The sequence below is a fragment of the Dendropsophus ebraccatus genome, chromosome 14, assembly GCF_027789765.1.
Source record: "Dendropsophus ebraccatus isolate aDenEbr1 chromosome 14, aDenEbr1.pat, whole genome shotgun sequence".
Taxonomy (NCBI): Eukaryota; Metazoa; Chordata; class Amphibia; order Anura; family Hylidae; genus Dendropsophus; species Dendropsophus ebraccatus.
Window position 1 is genome coordinate 70278842 of NC_091467.1, and position 16659 is coordinate 70295500.

Below are 16659 nucleotides of genomic sequence, written 5' to 3' on the forward strand. Positions count from 1 at the left end.
TACTGTGCTAAAAAACAAACTCAGCTCTACTACATCTAACCCTTTTCAGCTGCTTTTTCTCAATTCAACACTACAGTATATATAAACTTCCCTTATTGTGATGTCACCATAACATCTGTCAGTGACACGCTCCTTCTGCATATGACAAACTCAGCTCTGCTTTACCTGTATTGGATGTACATGTAAGTAGTTCTGAGATCCATACAGTAGACTACAAATAACCCAGGTGATACTTTATTACTGAGCTGCAATACCACACCCAAACTGAGGACAGGAGTGGCGCTGTTTCATGTTTTTCTAATCCTGGACAATCCCTTTAAGAAGGTTTTATATGGTTCAATGACAAACTCAGCTCTGCACATCTGTATAGTTGACATGTAGTAGTATGATTGTGACAATTATTAGTATTATTAACCAATTCATGGTATGGACTTTGTATAACGGAGTGGGAGATCCCTCCAAACACTGCGACCAGCCCTGGGGTTGCCGATCCCCGCACTTAATGTCTTTACCGTCTGCGTCTCTCGGTCGGGTACATCGGGCTGCGAAGGTATGTGGTAATTAGTATTAGTATTAATGTTTTGTACAGATGTAGCAGAGCTGAGTGTGTCGTAAGGTTCCGCTCAGGGTGATTTGACAGTATTTTTGTGGCTTTGTGTAGGAAGTCGGTAAAACGACTTTTTTATTATTATACCAAGACGTAGTAGTGAAGCTAATAACAGGATCACCTCTGCTACATCTGTATAGATGCAGTGATAGGCAAGTATGGATGTAGCAGAGCTGATGAGTTTAACTTATGAGATCACAACTATTACATTATATCTATAAAACCTTCTGAGCTCTGCTACATCTGTACACGGCATTGATCCCTGTTATTGTTGTTGGTGCACGCACCTCTCCCCATTGTTGTACATATATACTGCATATGTAGCAGAGCTGAATTGTTTTGTGGGCTGTGATACTGAATCTGCAGGCAGCCCTATGTAAGCCCACACCTTCCATGTGTAAAAGGATAAGTTCATCTTTATTTACCTCCTGTCATCATGTTGCACTGGCACTGAGCCCGGGTCCAAATACAAACTTGACTTTGCAGTCCTATGTAAGAGCTCAAGCTGTCGCCAGGAAAGTGGACTTTACAGTCCCATGTAAGATCATATCTAGTGCATTCTGGTGTATGTACAAGTGTGCAAAAGCAAAGCTAGCATGTCACACAAGTATGGAACCACAACTGCAGTCCTATGTAAAGGCACAGCTGGTAGGCTGTACTGTTACTAGGAAACACAACTGCAGTCCTATGTAACACAGCTAGCAAATTGTGCTGTCACCAGGAAAAACTTGACTTTGCAGTCCCATGTAAAAGCACATCCAGTTCATTCTGGTGCCTGTACAAGTGTGCACAAGCAAAACTAGTAATTAAACATGACTCTGCAGTCCTATGTAAAGTCATGGCTAACATAGTATATCACTGGTTTACGCACACAATTCTGCAGTCCTATGTAAAAGCAGACAGCACATTACAATGCCTGTACAGGTGAGCCAAGACACAGGTAGCATGTTGTTATGTCTTGAACAACGGGCAAACTCTGCTCTGCAGTCCTATGTAACATCATAGTTTTTTGCATGAAAAGATAAATCTATTTTTGCAGTCCTATGTAAAAGCACAATTTGCATTAGTTATGTCTTGATAAATGCGCAAAATTGACTGCAGTCCTGTGTAACATCATAGTCTGCGCTTGGTGATATCACCGGGATTGTGTGAAAAGATGAATGTCACTTTGCAGTCCTATGTAAGATCATAGTCTGTGCATGGTGATATTAACAGGATTGCGTAAAATGATGAATCTCACTTTGCAGTCCTATGTAAGATCATAGTCAGTGAATTGTGATATCACCAGGATTGCATGAAAGGATGAATCTGACTCTGCAGTCCTATGTAAGATCATAGTATGTGCATGGCAATATCATCCGCATTGTGCGAAAGGATGAATCTGACTCTGCAGTCCTATGTAAGATCGTAGTCTGCGCATAGCGATATTAACAGGATTGCGTTCAATGATGAATCTGACTTTGCAGTCCTATGTAAGATCATTGTCTGTGCATGATGATATTAACAGGATTGCGTAAAATGATGAATCTCACTTTGCAGTCCTATGTAAAACCATGTTTTGCTGTCTCTGGGACTTGTAAATAAAAGCAAACACGTAGAGTCATGATGTCAGAGCACAAGTGGCGTGTCGCGGCGTCGCCCCTGTGTGTACACCCAGCAAACCGTCAGCGTGTTGCGACACATGACAAACTCAGCTCTGCTCCATCTCAGTATAAGCGTGCGGCGTGTATAATTTTATAACCCCCTCCCCGATGCCGCCTCATCTCTCTCTTCCATCTGTTCTTTGCACTAAACTTCCCCTCAATGAGCTGCTGAAAGCTCTCCCCCAGCCCGACCCTCAGCTGTCACTCAGGCCATCCCCTGGTCCCTGATTGGCTGCCAGGGGCACCTATGGGTGTAGCATGCCGGCTAGCTATTTAAGAGCACATGGCTTGTATAGAGATAGGCAGAGGATGTGAATGATCGGGTGGTGAACTATCCCTGGGATTAGTGGGGCTTGGCAAATCTTTTGGATATTGTAAATGCCGCTGGATCTTATTTATCCCCCTGGTTACAATGTGTCGCCCTAAACAATAAGGTAAGTCGCCTTCTATCCCTGCCGCCTGTACCGCTAGGAAACATGACATCTAGATGATACATGGATGTAGCAGAGCTGGGTTTGTCACTGATTTATTATAGTCACCTATATAGCGCTGACATATTCCGTAGTGCTGTACAGAGTTGATCGCAACAACCATCATAACAAACTCTGCTCTGCTACATCTGGCTCTTAATAAAATTGGATTTGTCGCGATGACGTAAACAATTGTGACCGATGACGTTCAGCTCTGCTATGTTTATTGAACCACTTAATGACATATATATATATATATATATATATATATATATATATATATATATCTCCTAGAAGTCCAAGAGTGTAGCAAGTTTATGATGAATTGTGACAGATGACAATTTCAGCTCTGCTACGTCTAAATAAAAGTATGTCGTATACCAATGGGAAGTCGTTTTTTTAAGTTAAGATACCGGTAGTGGTATAGAAGATGTTACAATGATACAGAACGGAAATTGTTACTAACTCAGCTCTGCTACATCTAAATAATATTATATTGCATGCCAATGAGAAGTCGTTTTTTTAAGTTAAGATACTGGTAGTAGTATGGAAGAAGTTACAGTGGTACAGAACAGGAATTGGGGCAAAGTGACCAACTCAGCTCTGCTACATCTGTTTGGAGATCTTTGTGATTTCTCTACCTGATGGGCAGGACTTGTAGACAATTCTTCTCCGGGACGTGTCAGGCTATAAATACCCGGTCCCCCCTGCAACAGTTGGGCTCTGTGCGGCGCGGCATCTGTTCGTGCTCGCAGCAGCTGCTGGGATTCGCAGGCAGGACACAGTAGTTGGAATTTCTTAAAAGCAAAATGAATGTGAATGGGAGCGCACGAGTGTCCTGACATCTGCGCTCCGTCTCTCTTCTTCGCCTGCAAATACTTTATGCGGTGGTCATCGTTGCTCCCTTTTCCAAAAATCGCCCCCCCCCCAAAAAAAAAATAAAAAATAAAAAAATCAACGCTCTATAGATAAGTTGCATTATGTTGCGTCTCGATTGCGACAGCTGAAGCAGTAAAGCGCTAAGCTGCGCTAAGGAGCCCGAAACGCGTGGGATGATGAAACCCGTGGGTACGGTTACTGCAGGAGCTGACAGATATAGCAGAACTAAGTTTGTCATTGGCACCACTTTAAAAGTTTTGACTTAGGTCTGCAGGTTCTATAGATGGTGAGTTCGGCTCTGCTACATCAGGCTGATGTCATTCCCGTGGTGGTATGATGCATCCCCGGCTATGTCATCTCATCCTCACATGCCGATTGCCGAACAGATGTCTGCGCAGAATGCGAAACATTTGCTTAAAGGGACGGTAATAGTTAAAGTTGAGTCACTGTTCTATATGAACCGTCGCAGCTCTGCTACATCTTAGAATATTGTTGCTATATACAGATGATCACAGAGCTTGTGGTTTACATAGGACTGCAGGAAAACCTTCTGAACTGCATGACAAACTCCTGGCTGCTACACATGTACTATTCCTGAGTGGTACATGGAATGATTCGTAGCCTCTACAACCTGTTGCACTACTCCGGCCTCACCAGTCACATATGCCGTGTTAGGTCGAAGCGCCTACATAGCATTGTTTACCTTGGCATCGCCGCGCAGCGCTGAGCCGCTCACTATTCCACCAGCACAGGTGCAGGAGTGAGCGGAGGAGATGTTCACATCTGTCACTTCAAATGTGTCATGTAAGCAGTCAGAGTGTAGGCACATCCATTTAGCCAGTGACAATGTGCTGATGTAGCAGAGCTGAATTGGTCATGTCAGGAGATGTTTATTTTGTGCACTGTGATATAAGATAACTTGGGCGGTTTACCTGCTGGAAAGCACATTATGACATCACAAAGGGTTGTGCCAAATGACAAACACAGCTCTGCTACATCTGTATATATAGATAGATATAGATATTAGTACTCTCACATGGATGAGCGGAGTGGTACATTTTATTAGGATCTGGTTGCACTGTTTACAGAAGGTTGGCTGGAGGAGGCAGCGTACAGTAGCAGCGCAGCCCTACCCTAGCAACGTGGAGATGAGTGGCGTCATTTGGGGAATTGTCTCCATCTCTCAGGGCTCTCAGACCAGATCTGAGCAGAGATACTCAACGCTGCCCCCTGGACAGTAGTCAGTGTCCGCCTCTAACTGCAGGGTAACCAGTACAGCACAACTGAATGATTCTAAAACAGCCGAGAGGAGTTTGTCATTTGGCAACACACATAATAAAATCCTCAATGAGTCACGATGAGAGGGTAAGGATAAGGATTGAAAACAAACAAACAAACAAAAAACAACGTCTTTCTTCCAAAACAGCGCCACACCTGTCCACAGGCTGCGTTTGGTATTGCATCTCAGCCCTATATGTTTCAATGTTTTCAATGCAGCAATACCAAACACAACCTGTGGGCAGGTGTGGCGCTGTTTTTATAAGGTAACTACTACAGCTTTTAAATCCTGTACAACCCATTCAGCTCTGCTACACCTATACAGTTTTTGGCTTGCAGTATAGTTAACCCTTCATGTGACATGTTTTCCATAGAATATAGCAGAGCTGAATTTGCTTCTACCTAAAGTCACTCATAACATTTGACCGTAAGGTTTAATAGTATGTGACAAACTCGGCTCTGCTACATGATCAGAATACTAAAAAGTAGTCGCAAATTGGTGGCATTCATGGTTATGTGACGGGACTGTGTGTTAGTGTCTTTGGATGGTCTGCTGGCACTCTTGCCACGCTCGCCCTGCTATTAATCTGCGCACTATGCATGCTACACTTCCAAACATGAAGACCGACCAGACTTTCTTGTTTAAACAAAGTGAAGCGCAGCCGGTTGTGTTAAGTTAATTTCGAGCCCTTTCTAAACAATAGAACAGGAGCCTCAGGGGCAAAATTACAGCAATTACTTCTCCCCGGGTTTATTGCAGACAAGAAGCAGATTCTGGGACTGTGCAGAGAGCCTGGGGAGCTTCAGCATGGATGTAGCAGAGCTGAGTGGGTGCAATGTTTGATAACTCTCCTCCTAAGTGTTCAATTACTTATTCGGCTCTGCTACATCATTGTATAAGTTAAAGGTTACGTGCCAGACCATGTATGAGGCCGTACACCTTATTGCAGGGGTAGGGAACCTTGGCTTTCTAGCTGTTGCAAAACTACAACTCCCATCATGCCTGGACAGCCAAAGCTTTAGCTTTGGCTGTCCAGGCATGATGGGAGTTGTAGTTTTACAACAGCTGGAGAGCCAAGGTTCCCTACCCCTGCCTTATATTATTTATGTAGGCCGAAGGGTTCAACCTGTGGTTCTCCACCTGTATGCAGGTGGATGGGGCATGCTGGGAGTTATAGTTCCACAACAGAACACAATGTTGTCATGTCTTACAGTGATCAGATGAAGCTGAGCTGATCTTGTCAGATGGAGCAGATGCAGCACAGCTGTGTGTGTCACACAGCCCGACACATCATGGTATCACAATGTACTCGCTGCGGTCAACCTACCACATCAAAGTGAGTGCTGGAGTTCAGCTCTGCTACATCTCATACCCCTAATATTATAAAGTACTTCCCCTGCTGCTGCACAACTACAACTCTCATCATTCCAGGCCAGCCTTTGAGTTGTAGTTCATCCCCACACACTTCTAGCAGAGCAGAGTTTGTCAGGAACATCGCACGCCACATGTATTAACTCACTGTAGCGTCTCTCAAAACTATTCTCTTCAATTCAAAAGGAATGGTCCAATGACAAACTCAGCTCTGCTACATCTGTATTTTGGTTCATCTAATTTTTGATCCACTGGAAGGGCCCGGCATAGTGTAACCGGCCTGTGATTGGTCAGGTGGGGTGTAGATCTGGTCCTGATCAATTCTTCACCTATGGAACAGTTGACGGGGCGAGCCCCAGCTATATATAGAGCGTGCAATGTTATTAATAGGAGGGGGGGCTGGCGAATCGTGGAATCCGAGCACACGCTTATTATTTTAGGAAGTCAGCGGTTACTTCTTTATACTGCAATTTTCATTCATTCTCCACTTCAATAATTGACCCCAGAGAGGGGGGGCTGGGGGTGTGGCGGGTGTGTGTGTGTGTGTGTGTGGGGGGGGGCATCTGAAATTATTTTCCGCCCGGCTGGGTGAGTGAGAGGGCGAAGCTTTATAGGGAGGGAAGGCTGGAAATCCCACTTCCCTGGCAGCGGCCTGTTGTGACCACAGAAAAGAGACGGCGAGGATTCTCTGTACTTCAGTGACCTCCTTTTTTTCAGATGTAGCAGAGTTGAGGTTGTCATTCGGCACAGAATGTGATATTTGTGCATTTGCATAGGACTGCAGGGGGGGAAATTGGGGTTAAATGCAGAGATGAGCGCAACTGGTGCGTGCTGGAGACCGATGATTCGGCATTTCAGTATATTAGTGGCTGAAGAAGTTGGATGCAGCCCCAGGGAGACAAAGACAGAAGTGGAACCAGTAGGGAGGAGAAGTAGAAGTTCTTCTTTTATATAATCCATCCCGTGTGAATCACCCCACCCCAAACACACACACATATATATATATATATATATATATATATATATATATATATATATATATACATATACATCACTATATAATGAAGACCTGAGTTTGACATTTGGTGTAACACATGGACAATAAAACTCAGAACAATAAAACTGATACATAACTTGAATAAAAAAAAAATTTAGTGACACTTTTTACATAGGACTTCATCCCCAGAACATAACCTAAGCACTGGGATTATAATGACTGATTTTACATAGGACTGCATGTAAACCTGATACCTAACTTCAATAGAACATTTACAATGATGCATTTACATAGGACTGCATGTAGGCCTGATACATCACTTGCACCAAGGGATTACAGTGACACATTTTACATAGGACTGCATCCCCAAAACATAACTTGAGCACAAGAATTACAATGACACATTTACATAGGACTGCAGGTAAACCTACTTACCACATTAACCCACAAAGTTTTCTAACGGCTGCTTCTTCTACCTCTAGGCCATTTTGAAGTGATTTAGTACAGTTGAGTTTGTCATCTGGCGCACATCCTAGGGGAATCGCTGCTTCCTTCCAGAAACAGCGCCACCCCTGTCCATAGTCTGTATACAGTATTGCAGCTCAGTTCCACTGAAGTGAATGGGGTCCAGTTGTAATTCCACACACAAGCTGAGAGCAGGAGTGGCGCTGTTCCTGGGAGAAAGCAGCTAGGTTTTTTTTAATCCTGGATAGCCCTCTCAATATGGAAATGTCCTCAACTATGCAGCTGTGAGGTGACAAATTCAGATCTGCTACATGTATCTATCCTCCCCTGTAGTGTTTGTTAGGGACTATTCTGGTTATTGTAGTGTTTATTAGGGACTCTTCTGTTGGTTGTAGTGTGCGTTAGGGACTGTTGTTGTGGTTGTAGTGTGTGTTAGGGACTGTTACTGTGGTTGTAGTGTTTGTTAGGGACTGTTCTGGTGGTTGTAGTGTGCGTTAGGGACTGTTGTTGTGGTTGTAGTGTGTGTTAGGGACTGTTACTGTGGTTGTAGTGTTTGTTAGGGACTGTTCTGGTGGTTGTAGTGTTTGTTAGGGACTGTTGTTGTAGTGTGTGTTAGGGACTGTTGTGGTGGTTGTAGTGTTTATTAGGGACTGTTCTGGTTGTTGTAGTGTTTATTATAGACTCTTCTGGTGGTTGTAGTGTTTGTAAGGGACTCTTCTGGTGTTTGTTAGGGACTCTTCTGGCGGTTGTAGTGTTTGTTAGGGACTCTTCTGGTGTTTGTTAGGGACTCTTCTGGTGTTTGTTAGGGACTCTTCTGGCGGTTGTAGTGTTTGTTAGGGATTCTTCTGGCGGTTGTAGTGTTTGTTAGGGACTCTTCTGGTGGTTGTAGTGTCGGCTTCTGTGTAGCTCTGGGACTCCAGCCTTGTTTATTTGCTTTGTGCCGATAAGAATCACAAAGGGAACAAAGTGTGGAGCTGGAAATCGGATGTGACCGGCACTACTACATGTGCTGCTCCGCCATTCTCATTCTATACCAGATGTTTAGTGACGCTGAGGGAATTGGACTCTGGTGACTTTTCCATATAGATGCATAGGGATGTAGCAGAGCTGAGCTTTACTCCTAATATTAAGGCTTTATGATATCTCTGGAAGGGGTCACCTACTAAAATGATAACCTGTTACCCTTAGGGGAGATACAATGTAAATGCTGAGCCCATGCTGAGCCCGTTGATATCTATTTAGGCCGTGTCCAGACGTTCAGGTTTTTTTTTATTTTTTATCACAGATATTGCATACAAAGCCAGGAACAGATCATAACACCTGCAACATGCAGCACTTGCAGTTAAAGGGACATTTGCAGAATGCAGAAGCCAGTGTATTACAGGGGTAGGCAGGCCAGGGGGCCCCCTGATGTGGTCGGCCCTGTAGCAGTCGCTATGGCTGCTATGGCGAGCCCAGCGTTCCTCCTGAGCAGAAGTGACCTGGCTGTTGGTTCTGGATGACATTTGGCCTCCTGAATAGGACAGCCTCCAAAATATAGAAATGTCCCAGAAGACTGACTTGTCTGTAGTAACATTGAAAATGTCTAAGTGACAAACTCAGCTCTGCTATATATATTTCTATCATACGGAGTTCATACATATATATTATACCTATAGGCCTGGCAGGGGACATAGAGAAATAATCGCTGTTTCCTACATTTCCAGTCTATATAGTTGCAAAATGATTGCAGTGCACAGATGCAGCAGAGCTGAGTATGTCATTTCATATAATGTGGCCACAATAAGGCAAAGATCAATGACACCTGCTGCTGCCCTGAACTGTTACATGACATTGGTCTATCTATCTATCTATCTATCTATCTATCTATCTATCTATCTATCTATCTATCTTCTATCTATCTCCTATCTATCTATCTATCTATCTATCTATCTATCTATCTATCTATCTATCAGCAGCACACCATGGTACATATAGTTACAGCCAAATGACAAACTCAGCTCTGCTACATAAGTGAATGTTTGCTTAGCATCTCCGGAAGGATTTGTTATTTCTAATCGGGCCCATGGGTGTTTAGGAGCTCTGGCTCCTGTCTGCCATATTTCGGTATACTCTATCCTTTATAGTTTACATGGGCATCCAGGAGGTTGGCAGCCCCTGGGTACTGTACCTGCAGCCTGGCACTCTAACACTACATTGCAGGGTCACCTAGCAGGGCTCCACCATGGATAACATGGCCAATATTATAGGGTCTATGGGCACCAAGTCAGGTGCGAGGATGACAACTGACAACTTGTATAAGGTCATCTGCCAACTGGGTGAAACTGATCCTGTAGTGATCCCTCAGATCTGCCCTGGGGGTTGACTAGATCACCTCCTCCCTAGTGCAGGACATTGCGCTGACCCCTGGGTCTGTATAGGGTTACAGCTCCTGTCTCCTCTTTGTATCCTCAGCAAATACTTCTCCTTAAAGGATTCTACTATTTCTTACCAGTGTTAACCCCCTTTAAGCTTCTGCAAAGTTAAGGAACCTTCTGATATACTTTATTAGTTGTGACCATTTTCAAGATCTCTGCTTGCTGTCACTGGAGGAGCTTCACGTGTGTCCCACTGTAACAAACCTTCAGCTGTAAGAAGTGTTAGGACTGTGTGAGGCTTTGGATCTGAAGTCCCCATTCACGGACAGCAAATGATACAAAGACAAGTATAGGAGGTTAAATAAAAGGACTGTATTGCTAGCACCAGAATAACCATGTAGCAGAGTCAGAATTGCTATTGCAGTAAGTGATTGGAGCAGTGTATTCTCTCCAGTCTGACACAGTGCTCTCTGCTGCCACCTCTGTCCATGTCAGGAACTGTCCAAAGCAGGAGAGGTTTTCTATGGGGATTTGCTGCTGCTCTGGACAGTTCCTGACATGGACAGAGGTGGCAGTAGAGAGCACTATGTCAGACTGGAAAGAATACACCACTTCATGCAGGACATACAGCAGCTGATAAGTATGGGAAGACCGGAGATTTTTAAATAGAGGTAAATTCTAAATCTATATAACTTTGTGAAACCAGTTGATTTGGGGAAAAAAAATTGTCGGAGTACCCCTTTAATCTGTAAAATACCAAACTCAACTCTGTCACGTGTGATTGGGACTCTGTCCACTAAGCATATACACCACTTGGGGTAAACACCTTAGGCAACCAACATGGCACTATGTGTGGCATTCAGGCAATTATGAAGTCAGAGTTCAAGCCTATAGGAACTCCTCACAGGGCGGACAGGTTCCTTATTTCCTTTGAAGTACATGCGTGAGAATGCTGGAGATGAATGAAAGATGTCATGTGAGGGACACGGCCGTTCTTCGGGTCATCTTCTGGGTAATGACTCCCTTAGGACATGGTGTACCGTCACTGTGTCACAAGGGAAGGTTGCTGGGCTACGGAATATGTGTGGTTTAATCTAGAGTGTAATCCAGGTGAGGAGCGGACAGTGGCAGCCATCATCCATGTCTGGACATCACACTGCTTCCTGTCAACTACTCCTAAACAACTACTAGATGCACATATGACATTTCCTGATGTGTACATGGTAGACTATTTATCCAGTAATTCAGTGTAGCAGAGTTGAATTTGTCATGTACTGTACTTGTGCACCTAGTTAAGAGGTAGTAGTCGATCACCAATGACAAATTTGGCTCTGCTACATCTAAACTCGGTACCTAATGTAATGAAGTTATTCTAGTTTGCATTGTGGCCTTATTGTGGCTGCTGAGTATACTCAGGAGGGGAGATCTTAAAGGGGTTGTCCAGTGAAAATACCCTTTAAGGGTATGTCCACAATACAGAATCCCGGCGGATCACCCGCCGCAGATTCCGCAGCTCGCCCCCGCTTGTGGACACTGGCAGCCGTGCGCATCTCCGCTGGTCCCAAAAGCTTCAATCTATGGTTTGCCATAAAGCGGGGGCCAGCTGCTGAATCCGCGGCAGGTGATCCCCCAGGATTCTGTAGTGTGGACATACCCTCAAGGAGAAGTCCGGCCGTTTTTAAAATCGGGCAGGGTCAGGGGGGAATTTAATCAGGAGTGCCTGTCCCAGCTGATAAACTGGCCGCTCAGCCAATCAGTGACTGGAGTGGCATCCCGCCCCAGTCATTGACTTGCTTAGCGGCCAGTCCATCAGCCAGGTCCTGACATATCATCGTCAGAGATCCTGGAGCCTGGCAGGGGTCCTGAGGCCGGGCACGGGAAGAGGTAAGTTCCTCCTGATCAGATTCCCCCCTGCCCCAGTGGCTGCCAGATTTTAAAAATGGCGGGACTTCTCCTTTAATAGAATTGTTTGCATGTGACATGGAGGAACCTGGAGAAGAATGAATACCACTACCACTTCCTTGTTCATTGACAAATCTTTTCTTTTTCTTGCAGGACATGACATCAGTGTGACAATGAGAGCCTGCTGACATCCCTCCTCATGCCAGAAGACCTTCCTTGGTAACACCAAGGTCCTCCCAAGACAGGAATCTCTCCGATACCATTTTTTTCCCCCGTGTGTGTTCCCTGTGAGCCTTCAAAACTGTTTCTCCAAAGAGTTTTGCAGAAACTAAGACTGTTTTCTAAAGCAGAAGCACCGCAGTCCTCAACTGAAGTGATGGGCAGCGTGCGAACCAACCGCTACAGCGTTGTGTCTTCAGAGGAGGACGGGATGAAGCTGGCTACCATGGCAGTTGCCAACGGGTATGGAAATGGCAAGAGCAAAATTCATACCCGGCAACAGTGCCGAAGCCGCTTCGTTAAGAAAGACGGCCACTGCAACGTTCATTTCATCAATGTGAGTGAGAAGGGGCAGCGCTACTTGTCCGATATCTTTACCACCTGCGTGGACATTCGTTGGCGATGGATGCTGGTCATCTTCTGCCTGGCTTTCATACTGTCTTGGCTTTTCTTTGGCTGTGTCTTCTGGCTCATAGCTCTTCTTCACAATGACTTGGGCTCCTCGGAGAATCACAGATCTTGTGTCACAGAGGTCAAGAGTTTCACAGCAGCCTTCCTCTTCTCTATTGAAACCCAAACCACCATTGGCTACGGATTCCGATGCGTAACAGATGAGTGCCCCGTGGCAGTGTTCATGGTGGTCTTCCAGTCCATTGTTGGCTGCATCATTGACGCCTTCATCATTGGCGCCGTCATGGCGAAAATGGCTAAACCCAAAAAGAGGAATGAGACTTTAGTGTTCAGTGACACTGCTGTAATAGCCATGAGGGACGGGAAACTGTGCTTGATGTGGAGAGTGGGCAACCTCCGAAAGAGTCACCTTGTTGAAGCTCATGTACGAGCCCAGCTCCTTAAATCCCGTATCACGTCCGAAGGGGAGTACATCCCCTTAGATCAAATAGACATAAACGTTGGCTTTGACAGTGGCATTGACCGGATATTCTTAGTTTCCCCTATCACGATTGTTCATGAAATCGATGAAGAAAGTCCTTTGTATGACCTTAGTAAACAAGACTTGGACAATTCAGACTTTGAAATAGTAGTAATATTGGAAGGCATGGTGGAAGCAACGGCCATGACCACTCAGTGCCGGAGCTCCTACCTTGCTAATGAAATCTACTGGGGCCACCGATACGAACCTGTACTTTTTGAAGAAAAACATTACTATAAAGTAGACTATTCCCGATTTCACAAAACATACGAAGTGCCCAACACCCCAGTGTGTAGTGCCCGGGACTTGGCGGAAAAGAAATATATACTGTCCAACCCCAATACTTTTTGCTATGAGAATGAGGTATCGCTCACGAGCAAAGAGGAGGAAGGCAGTGAAAATGGTCTACCAGATAGCATGAGCACGGACATGCATCCAGACATGGACCACCACAACCAAGTTTCCCTCGACCCTAGGCCGCTAAGGAGGGAATCTGAAATATGACTAAAAAATTGCTATCTTCAGCTGGTCAACTTAGCTGGTCGATGTGCATTGCTTAGCAGGGGCCTACTGCAGTTTTCAGACGTCGGTACTGTTGGACAGAGGTGAAACGGAGACGGCGCTCAATACCGTCAAGCAAACTGTTGCATATATCGAATAAGGTGTAGGTCGCGGTGATCTAAACTGGAACTTATATACTGGTGTTCCATGTCACTGGGCTCGCCCCCACAATGCACTGTTACTTGCGATAATGGGCGATGCAGGGATGCAGGAGGAAATCCTATAAACCTCTTGTAGGACCATCTCTCGAAGGCCTCATGCTCCACCAGTTGTTCCTGGTGATACATAAAACATAAAAGGACAGGCAGCTGGGATATAGAGACAAGGCACTAGAGTCTAACCAGAAGGCACATAATGTAAAATAAGTTATGTATGTTTTTTGAAAAAATTTTGACAAAACTTGAACTTGCAGACAAGCTCGTTGGGTTTTCAACCTCTCTCGTTTTTTGTTTTTTTTTTCCATTATAATATTGGGAACAAGTCCATTTTTAATGGCATAACAATAGGCAAATATCTGCCTTAAAGTTTAAGCTGCTGCTATTTACACACACCCTAATTCTACTGCGGTGTTTTGTATTGTTTCAGTGTTTCAGCCGTATGGTTGGGTTAGAAGCAAGAATGGCCGTGAAGGTGTTGGCCAAAAGGAAATGAAGCCAAATGAAATTCTTTTTGTATTAGAACTATTCAATTTATTCACTTTAGGGAATGATGCTGCATTGCAGTCCTCTTATAGATGAGTAGAGTAGGGTATATTTTTATATGGGGGGGGGGGGGTTATGAGTTAAAAATATCTAAATGTATACCAAAGAGAGTGCAACAATTGTGTTCAAAACCATTGCTTGCCGGGAAGTCTACTTTTCAGTAGGAATGGAAAGTCTTGGTGTAAACTCTTGCTGCTACATAATAGCCTTGTGTATGGGGGGTACTCTTTAAGAAGGCCTAAATGCTTCCCATGGGGGCGCCACAGTATAAAAAGAACATGTCTGTTCTTTACAAGTTAAATGCAAGGTCAAGTGTGCTGGGGCATTCCAATTTTGTGGAAGTTGAATCAGCATTTTTCTTTTTATCACCCCCTTAGCCCCTCAGGGGGAGTCTAGTCATGAATACAGTATATATATATATATATACATATATATATATATATATATATATATGTTGTTGGTTTTTTTTTTGCTTTTTAAGTGTTACCTGTTGCAGGTTCCTCAGGGGCGCATAGATTTTTTGCTTTGTTAGACGGACTGACTAACCATCATTGAAATAGCTGCTATGTATAGTATCATCATGTCGATGCTTGCAAATTTTTGGAGTTAGGGGAGAGGCCATGGGTGGATTGATCTTGTATCCCCCAAAAATTAGAATCTAGGAACTTATTTGGAACTAAAGCAACACATAGGAAAAAATTATTTGGGGAGGAGGACCTCTAAGGAATCTCTAATAATTGTAACCACGGGAAAGTCAAATCTTTGATTCATTCCTGTAGTTTGGCTGAGGACTCTTTGGTATGAAGAGCCATGTGCGGGACATATTGACATTCTTCTCTATGTGTCAGCCGAGGAGGACAGGCTCTATCCCAGGCTGCACACAGCTTGCACTTGACATAACCTCCCGTGTTATAACAGGACAGAGACACTAACAACCCTCGGGGCCAGAAAAAGTATAAAAAAAGTTAGGGTTCATTTCTCCACCATAGTGAAAAGCTCCAAATTGTATTGTTATGGAATAGTCTTATCTACGCCCTTTCTCACACAGCGTCCCATCTGGTTTTTGAGTTCAGAAGCATTCAGACTAGCTAGCCAATACATGTAGCTGAAGACACAACGGAAAAGGGTGTGAGCTCTGAGCTTTAATCCATGTCTGTTAACTATATGCCATTAAAAATATCCTTGTCCTGATCTACGGTATGGTCACTCAACCTGTGAAGGCCACTTTGGCTCTTAAAAATGAGAAGGTCGTATCTGATTTAACAATGTATCTAGAATGTTGGTTCTTAACTCTAGTCTTTGGTGGCTTTGGGTGGGTCATATTTTCCATGTATTTTTTTGATAAATTAGTCATTTACATAAGGGTATGTGCACTGTTTCGAATGAGAGGCTTAAGTCATCTACCTCCATGGGGTAGCACAAACTTTTTCCTGTTATGGACTCCTCTCCACAGTCCCTGTTATGAAAGACCAACCATATCTTCATCAAGCTCATCCCTCCTATGAAGGGTGTCCATAGCTGGCCAACCAAGTAGTAGGTTCTCACAAAGATTTTGAGCTTCATAACCTAACAACGACTTCTCAAGTATAGAGATACATGGAATATGGTCTTCCTAAGGTCACGGTTGACAACCACCGAGTTTTAAAAAATTGTCGGCAAAAACTTTTGATGATGGGTTGAATGTGTTGGATTTTGAATAGTTGATATACAATCTGGGATTCTAGAGGTTTGGATGAGGATAAGATTAGGATTTTCGGGACATCCCAGGTCTGTCGGTCCATGGTTGGCTATGAAGGAACAAAACAAGTCTATGCTCTGGCACCATGGATGTTAGGTGAGATGTTATCTGCTGCTACACACATAGTTAAAAGGGAAGACAAAGCAAAACCAAAGAGTATTTTTTTGTGTAACCACATCCTTTAAAATCGGGTCAGTGTAATAATGTAGTCCAATATTCCACCTTTCGTAAGGATTTAGGAAGATGTATCTCCTCCCTGACATTCTTTTTTTTGCTACCTCCCACCGCTACATATATATATATATATATATATATATATATATATATATATATATATATAAATTGCTTTCCAGCTATTCGAGGCCTGATGTAGTATTAAATTTAGAAAGTTTCTACCCCCAGTCACATCTTAATTGCATTTAATTAAAATACACTAGGCTAAATATAGAGCGTGTGATAAGAACGGCCGTTCCTATAGAAACCAGATTGCAAGCATTGGGCCGACTCGCTGACTATTCACTTCTCAATAGAAGATTTTT

General features: G+C 43.9%; 1 protein-coding gene across 1 annotated transcript; it reads left to right on the forward strand.

The window, feature by feature from the left end:
• Nucleotides 1-2565: 2565 nt before the first annotated feature.
• Nucleotides 2566-14439, forward strand: KCNJ2 (potassium inwardly rectifying channel subfamily J member 2). The gene is made up of 2 exons (XM_069952293.1): nt 2566-2684; nt 12124-14439. The coding sequence occupies exon 2, from the start codon at nt 12347-12349 to the stop codon at nt 13622-13624; it is 1278 nt and encodes a 425-aa protein (XP_069808394.1). The 5' UTR covers nt 2566-2684; nt 12124-12346; the 3' UTR covers nt 13625-14439.
• The last annotated feature ends 2220 nt before the right edge of the window (nt 14440-16659 follow it).